Source organism: Caloenas nicobarica, chromosome 11 (genome assembly GCF_036013445.1).
Source record: "Caloenas nicobarica isolate bCalNic1 chromosome 11, bCalNic1.hap1, whole genome shotgun sequence".
Taxonomy (NCBI): Eukaryota; Metazoa; Chordata; class Aves; order Columbiformes; family Columbidae; genus Caloenas; species Caloenas nicobarica.
In genome coordinates, this window is record NC_088255.1 from 14,387,984 (window position 1) to 14,407,970 (window position 19,987).

General features: G+C 36.3%; 1 protein-coding gene across 1 annotated transcript in view; it reads left to right on the plus strand.

The window, feature by feature from the left end:
• Positions 1-19,987, plus strand: part of SUCLG2 (succinate-CoA ligase GDP-forming subunit beta) — a 125,892-nt gene that overhangs the window by 54,394 nt on the left and 51,511 nt on the right. The window contains exons 3-9 of the mRNA XM_065642570.1: positions 1,848-1,947; positions 2,071-2,161; positions 8,219-8,371; positions 9,344-9,433; positions 11,793-11,889; positions 17,289-17,450; positions 18,933-19,075. Of these exons, the coding sequence (XP_065498642.1) occupies positions 1,848-1,947; positions 2,071-2,161; positions 8,219-8,371; positions 9,344-9,433; positions 11,793-11,889; positions 17,289-17,450; positions 18,933-19,075 (836 nt within the window). The remainder of the gene's footprint in view (positions 1-1,847; positions 1,948-2,070; positions 2,162-8,218; positions 8,372-9,343; positions 9,434-11,792; positions 11,890-17,288; positions 17,451-18,932; positions 19,076-19,987) is intronic.

Consider the following 19,987-nt stretch of genomic DNA (forward strand, 5'->3'; position numbering starts at 1 on the left):
ACTTTGTTTGTTGTAGCCAACTGAAGATTATCAGCCCTGGTGTAGCGTGCTGGTTAGGAGTGAGGGTAATGATCACTCACATAATTCATATCATGTATCACTGACAATCAAAACTCACATCGTCGGCATGTTTGGCACCTAAAACGGATCTAGTTAAATGCTTGCAGCATCTATTAACAATACTAATATTAGATTCTTTATCACAGCAGCTATTGTGATTTTAGAGTTTCCTGCTGCAGGTTGGAAAGTGATTTATAGTTTTAATTCATCTTAATAATTTGTGTGCTTAGGAAACACTTGATACAAAACTTTTTGTTGCATTTAAATTTCCTTGTTATGTGCCTTGCAGTGGCATGAATGATAGGGAGCCCAGAACATGAGTATATTGGAATGCACGAAGTATTTTTCGAGGAGGATGCTTTAAAGGTTCAGAATGATGTATGTCAAATGTTGCTGAATGGATAAACATGTGGACGGCTTTTGCCTTGAGAAGCTTAGAAATCTGACATCTCTTAGTACAGTACCAGCAATAGCTATACTGAAAATGCATTTCTGTCTTAATAAAGGAAATAGAGTATTTATATCATAATATTTATTTTATCCTAAGATGCAACTTTTTTTTTCTATTTACTGAAATTTATTATACTGGAACTTTGAAATTATGCAGTGTTAGAGCTGGTCTATGCCAAAAATTGCCACACCTCCAAATTTATACTTAATCCTCTGTAAAATATTTTTGTGTAATACAAGCCTAGAACGAAAGTATCAGTTTCCTCTGTGCCACTCACACAGTAAATCTGTCAACTTAATAACATATTCGTATGTTTTCTTACATACTTTCCTAGACTATTTTGATTCAATGCGTGACCTAATCCAAACATCACTGAAATCAGAGATTTACACAAACTTCAGAGGGGCTTCACTCAATCACAAAAGGGTAACAGTGTTAGCTTTTTCTAGGTACCTAAAGATATGTTAATATTAGGATCTCGGACTTTGTAAAATACTTAGCAATATGATGATAAATGTGCGAAGTGACAGTATTCAGTATTAATAAACATCTTCCAGGCACCTGGCAGGTCTTTATGATTCAAGAAGCTACTCTTTGGAGCTGCAGAGATGATGAGTGATGGTTTTGTTTGTTGTTTTATTTCTTTTCTCTTTTCCCTCTTGTTTTACTCTATAAGCGTGTCAGGATTACTTCTGGTTGGAATGTGGGCCTGGGTGCAATTACTTTTGTCACTGGCTTTCTGCCCTTTCTTGTTACCAAAATACTCTTGCACTCACATTGCTGAAGATTCAAGTGGTGCCTCACGAACAGATGAAGGTGTTTTCAGAGCTATTGCTCTTGCTCTACACTCACCTGCCCTTTGGAGATGGGGATTTCTTCTTCTAGGATCACAGCCATAGCTTTGCTTACACATGTGCAGAGCAAGAAATGGGATTTATTTTCCTTGATGAGCATTTGTTTGTGGTGCATTCAGGACAAACTGTCATCTGATGAATGTTTTAAAAACCATGCCAGTGTAAGCCATCAAACTGAATGCTGGTTCTATGGTTTGTTGTGCTGGCTGTGTAGCTTTAACAGCATGGTTTTGATCTAAATAATGACATATTTATCCAGCTAATAAGTAGTATATATTTATCCCTTAACTTCCTTGAACAATTATTTTTTGCAAGGTTGCTTTATAAAAATGCTGAATTGATTCTTGTTCTATTGCTCACTAGTTATGAGCAACTTCTCATTGGTTTTTTTTAGAGTCTTACCTGGAAATGATTTTTAAACTTACACTAACAAGCTTGATAAATGACACATGATAGAATAAAAATGTGTTTTTCTTGTACAGAGGCAAAGGAAATTGTTCTGAAGGCACAGATTCTGGCTGGAGGGAGAGGAAAAGGAGTTTTCAATAGTGGATTGAAAGGAGGAGTTCATCTAACTAAAGAGTAAGTCTTGAAAATCGAAAAAGCATAAATTGCTTCTGTTGTAATACTTAAATGTTTACAATAGCTATGTGACTGTTTCTTTTAATATCTTTCAATAAACTAACCTTTTTCTTTTGTTTGTAGCCCTAAGATTGTTGAACAGCTTGCTAAACAGATGATTGGGTACAATCTGTCAACAAAGCAAACTCCAAAGGATGGTGTGACAGTTAAAAAGGTAAGAGTTTTGCCTCTTGAAAGTTGAGGTATGTGTTCAACTGCAATTTGCGTTAATATGCTGGGTTGTATGAACAGATTTATTTTTTTCTTTCCTTTTCCAATGCCTGACTGATTGCATCTAGTTGATGAAAGCAAACAAGTTACTTTTTCTTTCTTTGTGTGTATGTATTTTGTCTATCAATTTTAGCATTCCTGGTGGTAGAAAAATGAATTCAGTTTTGCTACCTGTATTTAAGAGAATCCTTTGTCATAGCTTCATCCTTGATCAAATAAATACTAAATGCTAGCATAACTGTATATAGCATTAACTTACATGCTTATTGATGTTCTGCTTAGAGATGTTATATATACATGATTACCTATAGTAATAATATTATCCGTATCTCATTCATCATCAGCTTTGAGCATCTGTTATTAAAGATAGTGACAGATGACTTTTCATGAGAATTATCTCATTTAAAAACAACAAAAAAACCCTAACAAAAAAACCAAAACCAAACCAAACAAACCAAAAAACCCCCCACAAAACAGAAACAAAACAAAAAGCCCAAACAAAAAAAAAAAAGTCTAAAAGTAGGTTCTTCCTAACTTGTTGCAGATACAGAGTAAAATGTGGTCACGGTAGCGGTTCAGCTAATACGTGGTAATTCATTTACCTATGATGGTGCATGCTGCAAGATGCCAAGATTCACTTCAACATAAATGTATTGCTCGGTATTGGCCTAAGTAAAAGAAGCATAGAAAGCCCTTCAACAAGATTCTCCTTCATCTTAGTAAAACTCTGTAAGTCAGGAAATCCTAGCAATTGCCTATCTACTACAAGTATTTTTATCTCTTGCCTTTTTTTTACTGAGCAAGGATCTGCATACAGGTATGTAGGCAAGAGCCACACTGTATTTGATGCCAGAAGATAATTTGGCATGAACTGAGAACTGCAGTTCACTTTTAATATCTTGTGAACAGCTTGGTTGTATTAGCATAGAAGGGGAGCACCTGTCTGGAAAGACACTGTCTAATGAGGGCTGGAGGAAGGTGCTCAGGCAGCTCTTCTCTTGGGGAGCAAGGAGAGCAGATTACCATCACTCCTCATAGTTGCTGTTGAAAAGAAAAGCTAGATATTAAAAAGGAGCAGTATTACCGTTAAGGCATGTCTATCAGAGATCATGATAATATTAAGGATATAGAAAAGGATATGCATTTCCCATATTAAGGCACTCTGCTTTGAAAAATTTGGATTGTAAAAGCAGCTTTCTTTTATAAACTCCTTGGTTTTATTCCTTTGCCCTACTTTGAGTACATCAATACGGGAAATTTTACTCTTTTGTGTGAGTGCAAGTTTGGTAATTCATTTATATATTAAGTTATGAAAAAGAAACTTCTAATTTTCTTTGAAATTGATAGAAATGAAAGAAAGATATTGGTGTTGGAATTTTTTTGAAATTTGTTATTCAGACGATTTATATTAAGATGGCTTTTGTCCGTGTGTAGAACAGCTATAGAAGATTTACGTTGTAATTGCTTTCCTCCCCATCCACGCATTGCCTGAATGAATAAACAGTGGTCAAGAGTAAGCAGCTAAGGTGTGCGTGAAGTTTAAGGTGAAGTCCGCACTACTGAACTTCAGATATTTACTTTGTTGGTACAGGAAAGTGTATGGCCTTGATAGACTGTGTATTTTTCCTTTGCTATAGCGTTATGTGGCAACTTTTCAGGACACAGCTTGCAAGTATTTCAATACTGGTGCATGATGAACCAGTGTGATGCTTTTCACTGGGAGAAGCTGATCATCTATTGTCATAGACGTCCATTCTGATTATGAAGTTTGCTTTTAAAAGCCCTAGGCCAATATATATATTCATCACACACATATGTAGTAAGGTAATAGTATGTTTTATATTTTTGGTGGTGAGATCTTGCTGCTTAGTAATTTATGGCAAGAGCATACACCTTGTTTTAAATTAATTATATAACAGTTTGGACAATGGTATGCTAATGGCTTCCCCATTGCTTGTTAGATAGTGAAGAACGCACATTTAAAATTATGGATATAGGTCATCCAAAGACCATATCTCAGAAAAATTAATGTCTTTTAAAAGCACTTATCTTTACCAAGTTTAACTCACTCTGGGATGTTCGAAGTAGTTAAAGCAGTAGAGGTGTTCAGGTTTGTACTATCAGGAATACAGTGGCAAAACTGAAATTTTAATCAAGGAGCAAACTACAGTAATACAATTAAAAGTATATGTTTGGCTGTGTCTAAGATGTGATTTGATGCAGCAGGTGGGTAGTGCTCAGAAAACACCGGACAGACTCTTCGAGCTTGCGAAGAGCAGTGGGGAAGTTGAGAATTGATAGCTGGCATTTCTGTTCCATTTCAAGGCATATACTCTCTCTGTACATGTATGTAAGAACACATGGGTGCACATGGACTCAAAGAAAATTGCAGTTCACAAAGAAAAGGCATGTTTTTAGGTTTTGTGGTTTTTAAACTTGTTGGTGTTTTGGAAAGTTTGAGTGAACTCATGTTTTTTAAAAAAATAGGTAATAAACATTTTTGAGAAGTAAAATAGTTATTAAGTCACTTCCTGTGAGGAAAACAATGAGTTAGTGTCAAATTGGGGAGTGGAAGTCATGTACCTTTTACATATATTTATAAGGGAGGATAAAAGAAATTTTCTACAATTAGAATAATTATGGAGCAGAAATGGAGTTTTCTGTTTTCTTTCTCAGCTTGTGCACCTGCTACAGAATTTAAAGCGTGTTTGTGCTTCTTTAGATTGATGTTTCTTAAATGAATAGCAGTCTCCTCAGTTCCCTCGTAACTTGGAAGTTATTTTGTATGTTTACATAAAATCCTCCTATGGCAGCTTGGAATTTGGAAAGCCTGGTTATCTGAGAAGTCACTCTTCTCTTATCATGACAACCTGAGAATTTGCTACCTGTGTTTTCTCTCCAAGCAATAACAAAATTAACATTTTGAATATTTGATTCGGTATAAAAGAGCTGTTATAGTTACCCTCATGAAATTAGATGTGTTACTTGAACTTTTAGGTAATAATTCGTTTTTAAGAAGGAAAGCCTGAAGTTATCAGGAAGTTTTAAAGAAAACCGCTTTTTTTTTTTTTTTTTTTTTTTTAACCAGAACATTTTAAATATAAACCTGATGTGGTAAACAGATAATGGTGCTTCACATTCTTTATCACAGGCAAAACAGACAGAATGTGCGAAAAGTCAACAGTCTATAGAGTCAATTTCAATACTCTTTAACTGTTCATTAATGTGTTTGCGTTAGTTTTGTCAGGTGAATGACAAGTAGACTTTAAGAAATAGTATTTAAAGACCTTGAACACCAATTTCCCTGGCTTGGCTCTGCGTCGAACAGGGAGGATGGTAGAGGAAAGTAACTGTTTTCTATTAGGAGAAATGAGAGATGTTGCACAGTCTGACGGTTTTTACTCTACAGCAAGTTTGCCTACTATGGCATAGATAGACTGTCAATAGTTTTGTGAATTAAGACAGAGGAGTATTTGGCAATGTTGATATAGTTAATTTAGCAATAAGTGAGGACAATCACTGGAGTCAGAAGCAGCAGTTGGAAAGATACCTGATTTAATAATGTAAGTTCCACCTGCTGTGCTTGCAAATGTATTCCTCGAGACTTTTTGAGTAGATTCCCATCCTACGTCTGGCCCTGATCCTGAGAACTCTGGAAACTGGCTGAACAGCTCAGACAAGATCCAGTAGGATGAGCTGGTTTTGTTTAACCTGTGTCTAAAGTAATTGATTCACATTTTTCAGATACATTGATGCAGGATATGTAAGAAGGTGAAAACATGCATGCAGGTTAAAAGACTAATAGTGGCAAATCAGGATGATTTGCAGACTTTGCTTGTTAATTTGACAAATCTTGGCAGGTAGCTGAGCCATGTTTCTGAAGTTAGCTTTTAGCATCCCTTTATAGTAGCCTAAAATAGGCAGATCCTTTAAGGTAGTAGTTTTCTACATTCTTAGTTGTCTCCTTCACCCAAGTTTTCTTTAGTTTGCTTTTGAACAGTCACTTACTTGAACCATACCTTTACATCACCCTGTGTTCTACGAATAAAGCAAGGTAAAAGTAGAAGGAAGTAAAATTACTATAAAGAAAATTTCTTCCAAGTCAAAAACCCAAAAAGAAATAGCAGCTTTCCTTCCATTCTGAGCACAGAGGGCTTTATTTAATTCCTTGTCTCTTACTTTTTTTTCTGTTCTGTTAAGATGTACAGCCTGGCAGAAGGTAAGTACATTCTTTCTTATGTACTCTGGAGTAGAATGTCAAAAAAGCGACTTGGGTGAAAGTGTAGTACATCTTTCTTGTTTATAGTCCCTGAACTATGAAAGCCCCAGGAATACTTATTTGATGGAACACATATTGCTGGGCAGGCAGTTTTAATACTGCAGGTGTGTACATGCCTCTCAGATCTCAGGTGTTCTGCTGACTGATAGAATGAATTTCACCTTATGTTTAATTCAGAGTGATAATCTTCATCTACAATCATTGTTCAAAACTGTCACTTTGTAAACAGACCATGTTAGAAAGACGTTGCCACTTAACGCATTTTAATTTTATTAATCTCAGAGAAGTGATTTTCCTGATTTTTACAACTTCCATTGAAAGATAGGAAATAGTTGTTCTGCTAAGGAAGAATATAGTTGGTTGTTGGAAGGAGAAGCTATAGTGCTAATTAAATTGCAGAGGTGGCTCCTCAACGAACTTCCAGGTTGAAAAGTGAAATTGTAATGCAAGCAGGACTACAGTCATTGCACCTGAGATTATGGCACCTGTTATGACCACAAGGAAGAATTAGTGACGAGCATATGCAGATTATTTTTTAAGATGAACAATGTTTAGTATACCTGTGTCAAAACATAGTTTTGCAAGTCCTTTACCAAGTGTAACTGTCTTAATAACTATTGTTAAACTATTGTAAAAATTGACATTTCAGATGAAAAGGAAGATACAGTTATTGTAATACTGAAATGGAAAGGACTTTGGCTTTGACATATTTTTAGGAGATAAAAAATTTTAAAAAAGAATTTATACGGGCCATTTTCCCCCCAATCTTAATGTGAGTACTTGTAGATACCCAACATGTAGGATTTGAATCATCTTTTTTGTTGCATGCTGAGGCGTCTATCAGATATTAGTATGAAAGGGCTTTGTAGTTTATAGTAACAAATAGAAATGAGTAGCTGTTTGGAAAAATAAATGTTTGTTTCTAGACTGTGCCAGTATCTGCTTGTGTCTCTGAACTGAAAGTAAAAAGTCAGATGGCAGAACTAGCTTTATACTCATTTCCTTAGGAAATATTTAGGTATGGCAGGAATTCAGTGCTGAGATTGTAAGTGTAGGGTGGCCTTTGGTCAGAATGAGGGAGAGAACATGAGCCTGAGGTTTGTTGGTGAGGAGCAGAGCTGCGATGCAGCAGAAAACCAGAGTACCCTCTCTTACATCTATGTGATCTGCAAGACTGTGTGGTCCCTTGTGAATCAAGTTTTTCAGGAGGCAGCATGGTAAAGTGCTTGTTGGGAATAAAGGAATATGGAGGCCCCCTTTACAGACACAGCAGCAACTCCGACTCTTTATTGGAAAAAAAATCCAACGTTCCTGGTTTACACTGCTTGTTACGTGCCCCAGTAAGAACAGCGGCATCAGGAGAGTCTCATTAGGGAGAGAGGATTTATTGGGGAAAAAATTACTGGGTCGTAATATCTTGTAAAAGCAATAAAACAAACATTTCTTTTCAGGATAGCAAGTATCAAACTGCTGCATTTTAAGGCAGTGCAGAAAACATGGGCCACAATGTTCTCTGCTTGATCACAACAGAGGGAAATACTGTCACTCTTTGGTTCTGTTAATTTCTAATTACTTTCTGCATTGCAAAAGATTTTACAACATTCACTACTCTTGACAGCTCAAGGAAACAAAGCTATGTACAGATTAAGTGTCACTAGCTACATGGACCAGTCAAAACTATTGCTGGTTGTTTTTTTTTTTCTTCCCTCTATGCATTTTTAGGTGATGGTTGCAGAAGCACTGAATATTTCCAGGGAAACGTACTTTGCAATTTTGATGGACAGAGCCTGCAATGGACCCGTTATGGTTGGCAGTCCGCAGGGTGGTGTTGACATAGAAGAAGTTGCAGTTACTAGCCCAGAACTCATCTTCAAGGTATTAAAATAATATTTTAGACTAAATTTTTTCCTTGTCAGTTATCCAAAATAATATTTATTTTTCCCCTTTCTCCTTCCATTTTTCCTTCTTCCATTTATAGAAAGAAGACAGAACCATAAAAATTGTGTTTCTCTGAATAGGAGACCAGACTTGTCAGCTAGTAGATAAATAAAGGACGTTCAACATCTGATTTAGTTAGTGTTTGTGTCTCCAGCTCGATCTAGAAAAAGAGCTTAAATCTGGATGCTATAAGATATGTTAATATCTGAAATGTTTTATGAGTGAGTTTCACTTTCAGAAAGCCACACAGTTTTTTCACAAGTGAGTTGGTACCAATATGGTTATTGTTTCTGTGGTCTTTTTTTTTCTAATTGACAGAGTTGTTAATTATTTCTTTGTACCTGGATGACTTTTGCATCTGAAATCAAACTGTTGTAATTGCTTTCTTAACGATGACTACATTTAACTATTTTTTATGTAACCGCGGCATGATAATGAGTAGACAAGTTATTCATCTGGGAAAATAATTGATACAATCAAGTATAATTATTCAAAAAATTGTAAAAATATTTAGTGTGCATTTAAAAATTATATAAACTTCACAGTGTTACTGGGCAGCGACACCATTGCCTTGAAAATATTCCAGAAGATATCATAAAAATTAACAGACTAAATATTCGTCAAAGCCATCTGTACAGTAATTAAAAGTGAAAACTGGTGTCACATTGTCTTGTCAGCATGCCACCCTGAAGAATTATATATTTTTTTCGAAGGACCATTTCATAGTTGGTGTGGTAATTATAACATACCCTATAGGCAGCTGCCATAGCCGCCATCTCAGAGAACTTTGGCAAACAGCCAAACTTTAATTACTAATTTGCAAATGTATACTAAGTGTTTTCCTTTTGGAGTTATACATCTCCATTCGGATTGAATATTTAGTTATATTTATGCATGTTATTGTTACAGGAGGAAATAGATATTTTTGAAGGCATAAAGGATCATCAGGCATTGCAGATGGCAAAAAATTTGGGATTCAAAGGACCTTTGCAACAGCAGGTAACTTGACTCTACTCCTGTAGTTTTTACTGAAGACATTTTAGCCCAGCTCTACGATAAGTGCTTTCCAAATAGACATGAAACGCTGAGTGTTCATTAGATCAGGACCGTTTTGACGTTTTAAGTACTAAATTGCACGTATATAATTGTCATTGGGCTTTAGCAATTTGAATAAGGTCCTTACTGTTCCAAAGTGAAAGTCCCCGGTCTTTGAAGCAAATGCTATTACACCACGTGGAATTCTTTTGGTTTCATTGGACTTCCAGTGGAGCTCAGTGAATTACACAGGTAGAGGTTTTTTTGGAAAATTTGGCCCTTAATATGGAGAGAAGGGGGAGAAGTAAAAGTGTTCTCTCTGTGTAACTAAAGCTTTTCTTTTTCTATCTTCGTCTCAAAGCCAAAAGGCTGCCAGCTTGTTGTCTTTTCAGTATCCCTTTTCTATATAGATTGGTATTCCATGTTGTACACAAATATGCAAGATATTTAGCCTTTATGAATCATTTTTCAGAGAAGAGAAAGCTTGTTTAAGCTACTTTTGTGTGTTTTTTTTCCGTAGCATCAAACTGTCATTTTTGTAGAATTCCTTTATTTTTAATTTCAGCAGTTTTAATTATTTTGTATGCCAACTGTGCAATTAACAAATGCATAATCATTAAGTTAATTAACACACATTTGAAGATTTAGCTGTATATCTAATGAGGAGGAAGGATTATGTAGAACCTTTCAACCCTTGAAGAGTTCTGGTACTTAATAATTAACAGCAGCATAGGGACTTCTCAACAATACATTTAAATAATGCTACAGTGAATGCATTTCTTTGCTTTTGCTATCAACTCGAAGGAATTTACTGAAGCATGGGGACATAGTTTTTATTCAGACAAATCCTTGTATTTATTTATACATACACTATTTCTAGGTTGGGATTTTGTGCTTTGCCTCAAAGAGGCTCAGTACTCAGACCTTGAAAAGAGAAATGTTGACATTAACCTGCCTGATTCAGAGAGGTGCTGAAAGATGGAGCAGCCCTTAATAAAGGTTAAGCGACTCTGATGATCTGTTAAAATTACAACAGTGTACTAGGGCAACAACAACTTTTCAGGTTGCCCAGAATCTGTGTGAGGTTGCAAGGTGGGGCTTCCTCCCTGGTGTCACTGTTGAGAGCCCTGCCCATGTGGTGGTAGGACAGTTTGTCAACCATCGAGTGTCCACACCAAGGAAACTCCCGATTTGTAATTGATATTTTTTTTTTTCCCCAAGTCAAAACCACTAAGAATGCTTCATCTGATGACTTCTGAGCAGGGCAGACTTCATAAGCAATTTGTGTGCTGCTTCCAAACTCTAACCCTTTACAGAGTCTTATACCCAAAACGAGATGCAACACTCCAGGTGCAGCCTTGCCAGACGGGAACATCCGTCACCGTGTTCTTCCTCATGTAGTGCAATATTGGGGTTGAGCCTTTCCATTCGTAATATTTTCTTTCTTATGAATGACGCCGGGAGAAAGCTGACTTCTGTTTTGGTTTTTTTTTCTCATTCACTTTGCTTATTAGGAGAAGTCCCAAATATTTTTGATTTGTGCACTTCGGTTAACTGATCAGTAATGAAGGAACGGATTTGAATGGTTCTTTATTAGTGCACTTCTTCATCTGCAAACTTATTTCAGCTAATAGGTTGTCAGTGTGTAATGAACCAAAGGGAATTTTTTTACGCACATTCATGTTGCTGCTGTTTAAGTTGTTCTATTAATGGAAGAATTTTATAAGAACAAGAGACTTGGAAGTTAATAGTCACAATACTTTTGGCCACAGAACCAGTCACAGAGATAGATGGTGAGGAACAAAACGAACAAGCAAGTGTATCTTGTAAGGAGTAAACAAGCGTGCTTCCAACATAATTTCTTCAAGAAAATGTTTCAGACTGATGAAGGAAGGAGAAATTTATGTTTTCTCTAAAATCAGTAATGTGCGCATACTGCTTTATGGTTTCTGAATTTAGACTGATTAATGTGAATGCAACTTAGATCTCAGCATATCGGAGAATATGTCGTTATGAACTGCTAGGCACTTTTGAATTTAAACTTGTCATAGTAATTGTGCTGCTTATTTTGTAGAAAATCTCCAGTTCATGTAGTCTTTAAATGCCCATTTACTAAATGTTATGCTGTATCATGATGCTACATTATAGCTATTTTATATACTATATAAATATGATTAAGAAAACAGAAATAAAAGTAGTAATTATCTAGAGCTAGTGTGCAATTTAATACACTAAAAATAATCAACAGTGGTTTACCTTTGCTTTGAAAACATTAACTTTTATTTTTCTGTGTGGTAATTATAAATCGCTTGATCAAATTTAGGCAGCAGATCAAATTAAGAAGCTGTATAATCTTTTCTTGAAAATTGATGCCACTCAGGTTGAAGTGAATCCCTTTGGTGAAACTCCAGAAGGGCAAGGTAAGAAATGGAAGGAAACAAATGAATGCATTATCATTCTTTATTTATGCAAACTGTAAATTAAATTGCATAGAAGGCTGTAGCAGCAGCTTTGCATTAATTTCATTTTGTAATGTACTTTAAACAACATTCATAAATATTCCCATGGCAGATTTTACGTTTCAATACCTTTTGTTCTTTCATCCAAATACTGGAAGTATCGGCTTCTACATGTTACGCTTGGTGAGAAAGAGCAACATTTTCTGCTCTTCTGTGCTTTGTACAGAGTTGTGGTTTTCTTGGTTTTGTTTTGGTGTTTTTTGACGTTTGTTCTGTTATATTTTTTTTTTGTGTTAATGCTGCTAGAATTACTGAGATTGTGTAGAAATAAACTTTTTGGTTTACGTTTGTAAGCATATGGATGAGTTAAAATTGTGAGTGCATGACTCCGCAACCTGCAAGAGCACAGGAGACATCCCAGCTGGAACGGACACTTAGCTACGCGCTTCCACCATCAATACAGGGCTAAGAATGTGTAGGGTACAAATAAGGACCTGGATTAGCTTTCACATAATTCTAGTAGTTGGTTTTTCAGCTGAAACATTTCCTTCTGTTTGTCTTTTTTGTCCAACTAACTTAGATGAAGGCGAAGAGAGGAAGAGCTAAAGACGGCTTTGGTATGTTGAAATAAAGTAGGGCTGATCCAGGTGGGTCGTATTTACCACCTTGCTCTTTTCGTTTGACGGCAGAGAATTGTTACCCATGCGTTCACTCCTGATGCCAATATTTTATGGTATTTACGCCCTCTCCCTTTTTATGTATTTTCTTTGATTTAAATGGGTAAAGATGAGAAGTTGTGGAGCTCAGGGGGAGTTATCTGAGACCTCAGTGTCAAAGGCTGCAGTTCACAAGCGCCAGTGACTTCCTAGAAAAGGCCCCACCTACAGTGTCATTTTGTGATTTGGGAGACGTCTTGGGCATTGGCAATGGCCTGTGGGTGTTTCTTGAGTGTTCTTTATCAATATTTTTCAAGAAAGACAATTCCAGCTTTTCACCAACCTTATAAAATATGCCCACAGATTAAAGTGGAAATTAGAAAATGGAAAGAGAAAGCTTTTACCCATTTTAACTGACACCGGGAATGTGACTGCTTAATCGTTGTTCTGGAAACTTTTGGAAAAAGATCAATATTAAGAACACGAGTTCCACATAGGAGTCAGTGCCAACTGAAAGAATTAGCACTCTTAAAATACTTTTTATGTGCCCATGGCTAGTTCGTAAAATAAACAGCTTTTCACTAAAAATCCATGTTTTTGTCTCCGTTGGTCAGAAATTTGAAAGTGGAATTGTGGCTAGAAACTATGCAGTCTCTTCCAGTTGTCCAACTTTGTTTTGCCTTTTTTATTAACAAACCAAATGCAAAAGAATTGGCAGAGAATTGTCGACAGCTTAAAAGGAAAATTCTGCTGGTAGTGAGCTCTGCAAAACTCTAAAAGGTCTAAAGTAAATCCTGCCCCACCTCATTTTATTAACATATCCTAAAAGGTGCTGCTCTTTGTTATAAAATAGGCTGCTAGAATCCTTTAGCTCTCTGGATGGAGTTTACCTCATGAGGGTGATTTCCACCAACTGCTGTAACTCTTTTTATTTGAGAATCTGTTGCAGCCCTGTGTGCTCAGATTTCCAGCTCATTTGAAGTACCGTAATAACGTGCACACTGAATCAATAGTTTCTGCATTGTAAACCTCACTCAGCTTATTAAATGCAAGTCTAATTCTTAGCAACTAACTCTAGCTTCATTGGTTCTTACGCAAATTGTGAAATGTGTACTCGGGGAGAGAAACAAAAAACACTTCTGTTGACCAGTGTAGTTCTATGGTAGGCTGTATTTTAAATGGAAATGGAAAATTTGCCTTCAGAACCCGACAGACTGTTGTTTTTCCCCACCATTTAAATAGATCCATTGGCCTCATTAAAACCAGTTGGGAATGAGATGAGAAGGATGTTTTCATTTTGTGTTGCACAGTGAAGTTAAAGCGCAACAGGGAAACAGGGCCTTGCAAAATGAATGGTCTGGATTTTGCAAGGTCTAGCAATGTACAACCCAGGATACTTTTGACCTTTTGAGGATGAATGGTACCTTTCAAATAGGTGCAGTGAAAACTGCTGGAACTTTCATGCAGATTATGATTTGCACTTCAAAACGAATTCATTGCTCTAGTTGTTTGCTATGACTGATGTACTTACCCTTTTTATTTTGTGGGTTCAAGACCACTGATATTGTAAAAAAAAAAAAAAATTCCTTCCTCAAAACTTGTTGGAATCATGTTTTTAGTAGAATAATTGACCAAGATCCTTAACACTACCGGGCAGTATGGAAGGCTCCCAGTAGTCCTGATGCTCAGTCACATGTCAAAAATTGGGATGTGTACGACAATTGCCTTCTGTGAGGCAGAGAAATGAGTTTGAGGTGAGCAATTTGTGCCAGGACTAGGCCGTTCTGGTATTCACACTTGCTGGTTCAGAACTAGCTCAGATGACTAGTAGAGAAGCACTCTACGGTTCTGTCATTTTGGCAGAACAAGGGGCAAAATCCTCAGTTCAGTACCTACGTCATCTCAGCCATGTAACCCTGCAGGGAAGACCTTTAATGATGTCTTGGGTGTTAGTGAGTGGACACTGCAGACACGCGTATAGACACTTGAGAAAGGCAGGACAGCGCTGTCAGATAACAGAATAGAGGCATCACTGAGATGCCGAGGATATATTTGACTGGGTGCCAACACAGGGGGGAAACTGGTGGACAAGTGAAGGAGACAACAAGTGGGAATGAGAGGAGACAAAACTGCTGGTCTAGATGGTCCTGAAGGACCATGGTGTTATGGACTTTGCACCGTTGCTGGAATACTATGAGGTGGCACTGTGGAAAAAACGAACTGATTTGGATAAGTTGCCAAATGAGCTTTTCTGGAATGGCTGTGCATATTTCATGAGCAGGGCTTTATTTGAGGGATAGAAGGAGGTTTTACGCCGTTTCCTCTGAGGATTTTCCCCATGTATTTTGCATCCAGGAAGCTGAGGAGCAAAACCAGGGTGGGTTTCAAGCTGTGAAAGCCATCTTACTAGCAGACATGCACACAAGTCTTCCTGTGCTTATTTCTTTTTTCTAGCAGTTTCTCCATCTACAGTGTTTTAAAGAAGAATAAAGGTAGAACAAATGGAAGACATTTGGGTAGCTTAATGCAGTTATTTCTAATGATAAAAGTCTCTGCATGAAGACCATTATTCCCGTCAAAGTAACAGTTAAGATGGATTTATTTCTTGCTGTGTTTTGTGTTTTTCACTTGTGTGAAAATCTATTAGAAAATACATTGTCGTGTATTTCCTTTTGTTTAATTTTGTAGGATATTTTTTGTTAACACTATTGGGTCAGAAGCCTATAACTGCCAATTTCTTTGGATTTTTTTGTTTTGTTTGCTCTCGGTGTAAGCTGTTGAATTGGCAGATGACAAAAGTCCTATACTGCTAGCAAAAACAACAGGAGTACTCCATGCATATGAGTGTTGGAGCTTTCTTTGATATTTGTTTAGAAGAAAAATTCATTTGTATAGTCTCTCATGCATGTAACAATGTGCTTTTGATGGTGAAAATGGTTTGATAAATATTAATAGGTGTTTTTCCTGCTCCTTTGTACAACATGGCCTTTGTTAAAGATGAATGTTCTGTCGAAATGAGATTCTGTTAATGTGACATTGAGGATGTTCATGTCTAAGGTAAACAGAGCTCTGAGACTATGGTTTTACTCTAGCTTTGAGTTGTTTTAGCAGTTTAAGGAACTGAAAATTTGAAGAAAAATGTTACAGGTCTTAGTTCACTGTTAAAAAAATAATAAAAATTAAAGCAGCTCTGGTATAGTAGAGGCATATTATGAACTTCAGACATTTCTCCTCTTGGCAGATTCCCACATGATGGTTGACTAGGTAAGATCTCAACTCTTCCAAGCAAGACTTATTACACACAAACACTCATGAATAGTTTTCTGAAATGAAATTTGATCCTGTTGTAATTTAATCTGGTCTTGGTTACAAGTCAACATCAGAGCAACATCAGAGAACCAAAACAAGAAAACCCAATGCAAATCAAGACATGCAGTTGAAACTTTTGTATCTGTGTAAATGTTTTGTTTGCTTAGATATTTTCTCCTAAGTTAAGCAACCGTATATGGGGAAGAAAAAAAAAAGAGAGAGGTATTTGTTCACCAAAAATATTGTGTGATTAGTTATTTAATTATATGAAAGATTAAAAATTGTGGGTTTAAGTGTAATTTACCTTTAGTTGCAGAGACATGTACAATGCTCATGAGTACATGTGCATGTACAATGTATATGTTTTCATGGCAATATGAATCAAAACATGGCAGAAAGAAAAACTGTCGATTTTTCTGGATGCAGCATTTAAACGCACTTAAATATTACTGGTTTGCATTGAGAAATCAGTTATAGGTCACTCAATAATTATAATCTGGATATAGTGCAAGTCAAATTACTTAAATAGTGAAATATAAGTATATAGTCTTACATTTACTTAGAACATTTTAATTCAATTAGATGTTTGCCTATGCAAACTCATAGAAATAATTAATCAGTAAATAGGCAAATAACCAGTTCACCCTACATGCATTTCTGTTACTGTTTGTTTTATGTGAATATGATGTCTACTAGCTGGTCTTTTGTATCTATTATGTAGTATAGTCAGGTTTAGCTACTTAGTTTGTTTTTTCAGCCATAGTGGATATTGACACTGAGAAGAAGTTTTCTATTTATTTGATAAATTTTCTTTATTTAAAAGTCATCTTTTGATCATTTTTAACTTACATTTGCTTAGAGTTGTTTTAATTTAGATCTTTAGTGAAGTAATGTGTGTATAGCTAATAACATTACAAATCAAAAATATGGCTAAGGAAAGCATTTTGTATTGCTCAACTATAAATGAGTGCATGTTGCCAAACGTTGCTTTGGATTGAAAACCTGTTACCTGATGTATCAGTCATACTTTCAAAATATTGGAAGTAGAGTGTCTTGAAATTACTGCAGACCACCTCTCCAAATAATAAAAACTGCCGCCATAACTAATGGGAACTTTGTTTAAAGCAAACACAGAAGTTCATCCCGTGACAAAGGCGAGTAACTGTGTCATGTGGAGATGCTTGCTGAACCCTTTCTCAATACAAGATTTCAGGAAAACTTGCCCTTCTCTACTGGACTCAACGCTGGAACTTCAGCTGATCATTTGTTGCAAGCAGCATCAGTCCTAAGCAAAGTCCTTCCTCTCCCTGCTGTAGTAGTTGTAATTTTTCAGAAGCTCTGACTAATTGTAATCTCTAAATGTCTACTTGTTGTTGTTTGATTTTTTTTCTTCAGTTGTTTGTTTTGATGCCAAGATAAACTTTGATGACAATGCAGAATTTAGACAAAAAGAAATATTTGCCATGGATGACAAGTCTGAAAATGAGCCTATAGAGAACGAAGCTGCCAAATATGATTTAAAATATATAGGACTGGATGGAAATATTGCTTGCTTTGGTAAGAACAAATAAATTCAAAAGACATTTGAAGACAAATTCATACTTGTTCAGTGTATAGACTTTGCTTACGTTCTGACATTCAATCCACCCTTGATAGTATTTCAGTCTGTTTTGCTGAGGTTTGTCCTTCCACAAGTTCTTGCAAGAGTGACACTAAAATTATGTTGAAACAAAACTTATGTTGAAATTATGTGGTGAAGGCCACAGCAGACAGGCAGGGCACGTGGTGTCAGAGAGAAGACAGGCCAAGGGGGGTGCCTTGGGGGGTTCTGTGTTCTGATTTTTTTAGGCTGATGCAATTGGTCTTTCCAGTAAGTAAAACAAAACAAGTCATTGAAATTTGATAATTAATTTTCAAAAATGACACTGTGTTACTTAAAAGGCACTGCAAAAGTATGTATGTAAAACCATGACATTCCCATTTACTAATGAATATTGAACTCCATTTCCCTTGAACAAAAGCTGCTAAAGATGCTGCTTGGTTGTTAAAAGGAAAATACCAGTTTCTTATTTTCCTGAACTTTCTGTAGAACAGAATTTACTCTTTTGTTTAGAAGAGAGAAGTAAAAGAGTCAGCTATGCTCTACATAATTTTCATTTTGTAGAAATTCTTTTAGCCAGTACAACTTCTTATTGTGAATCTAATTGAATTAGTCATTTTATCTCGACTTGGTGAACTGACTGGTTTTAGAAAATGTCCAGAGTTTACATTGCTTGGGTGTGTACTTTAACCATGAACCTAGAAGATACTGATAATGTGTTGCAGTTTTGTAAGTGACAGTGAGATTTTAATCCCAATTTAAAAGAAAAAAAATAGCAAACAATAATTTGCAACACTACTGTTATTTTTTTAGTGTTAGATATTACTCTTGAATTACAGTTGGCATAGAAACCTCACTTTGTCCAGCAGGAGCAACTTACTGGGGCAAATAATTCTCATCTACTTTTCCTAGTTTAGAGGATGTTTGTGCCCATGGGAATGTTTCTAGACTGGTGCAAACACAAAATAAAAGATACTTGCAGGAGCATCTGATATCTGTCCCCAAAATTTAGTCATCTGCTTTACAGTAAGGCAAAGCATCATGTGCTGCTATCAGAATGATGGTAGGGGAGCTTGGAGAGGCAACCTGTCCTTCACATCTCGTGATGTGATCACTGTTGCCAGCAATTTGTGGTGTCTGGGTTATTTTTTAAACCAGAAGTTTTTGCATTTCCACGATTACCATTCCAGTGCTCATACATGCTTAAGGGAAGGTCCTAAAGTTGATACAGTCATAAAGAAACCTTGGTGTGTACGCACGAGATTTTGAATTATTTGTTGTATTTGATATACTTGAATAGGTACTGACCTATTTAGAAATAAATATTTATGTAACATTTTGGGTACTATTATGTGGTTGTGCTGATATGTTTTTAAGCCTTTTCACAAATCTTAAATACTTTTATGTGAAATAAAAGCACTTGATGTTTACAATTACAGTCAATGGAGCTGGACTTGCAATGGCAACCTGTGATATAATATCCCTGAATGGTGGAAAGCCAGCCAACTTCTTGGATCTCGGTGGAGGTGTGAAAGAAGCACAAGTATATCAAGCATTCAAACTTCTGACTGCTGATCCAAAGGTAAAAAAACAAAACAAAACAAACAGTGTTGGTTTTGCACTGGAAACTTCCCTGTGCAGTAATACAGCTCTATTACAGGATTATGAATAGTATCCTGAAAAATACAGATCATGGTGTGAATATCGAGGATGAGTTACTAAAGGGGAGACCTAAGAGGAAAATTATTTCACTGTGAACCACCGGACTGACTTTTCATTTCCTGACCCTTGCTCAGGTTTGATCAGACTCGAGCGGGTGCTTTCTCCAGGCAGTTCAGCACAGACATGCAGATGTTGTAATGCTGGACATTGCAGTGCTGAACTTTGAACATCTGGCTCCTAAAGTGGAATTTGTGGGGAGCTTTAGATACTTAAAATACTATTCCTAAAAGTGTACTGCCACAGGAGAGTGCGAAGGAAAATGTAAGTTAAGCAAATAGCTAATACTGAAGGCTGATTTGTACTCTTTTAAGCTTGAATTTTCTAAAATATCCAATCCTGCACTGCAGGATAGTAGTCTGTGTTTTAATTAACGTTCAGAGGCTGGAATCATAGCCTGGTACATTCTGACATTTCCTTTTGCAGATGGAGGTGCAATTGCTCTTTTCTTTTTGAGCAACAGGAGAAGACATTAGTCTGTGTGTATTGAGTAGAAGTTATTTCTAGAGATGCAAGTGAGCATGCTGAGGTCATTGGTCCCCTTTGCAGACAGAAGTAGAGTATCTGCTGAGAGAATATTGATCAGGCGTGGGCATTGGAGCAGTGCCAGCTGCCCATCCCTGCCAGCTCAAAGTTAGGCTTTTGTGTGTAGCCAGAACTTAAACTACTGTCGATTTTTTTTTTTTTTTTTTTTTTTTTTTTTTTTTTTTTTTTTTTGTACTAATGAAAATTTGTCAAGGGCTTGGATTATCTTTTGTGTCTCCTACACCTAAGC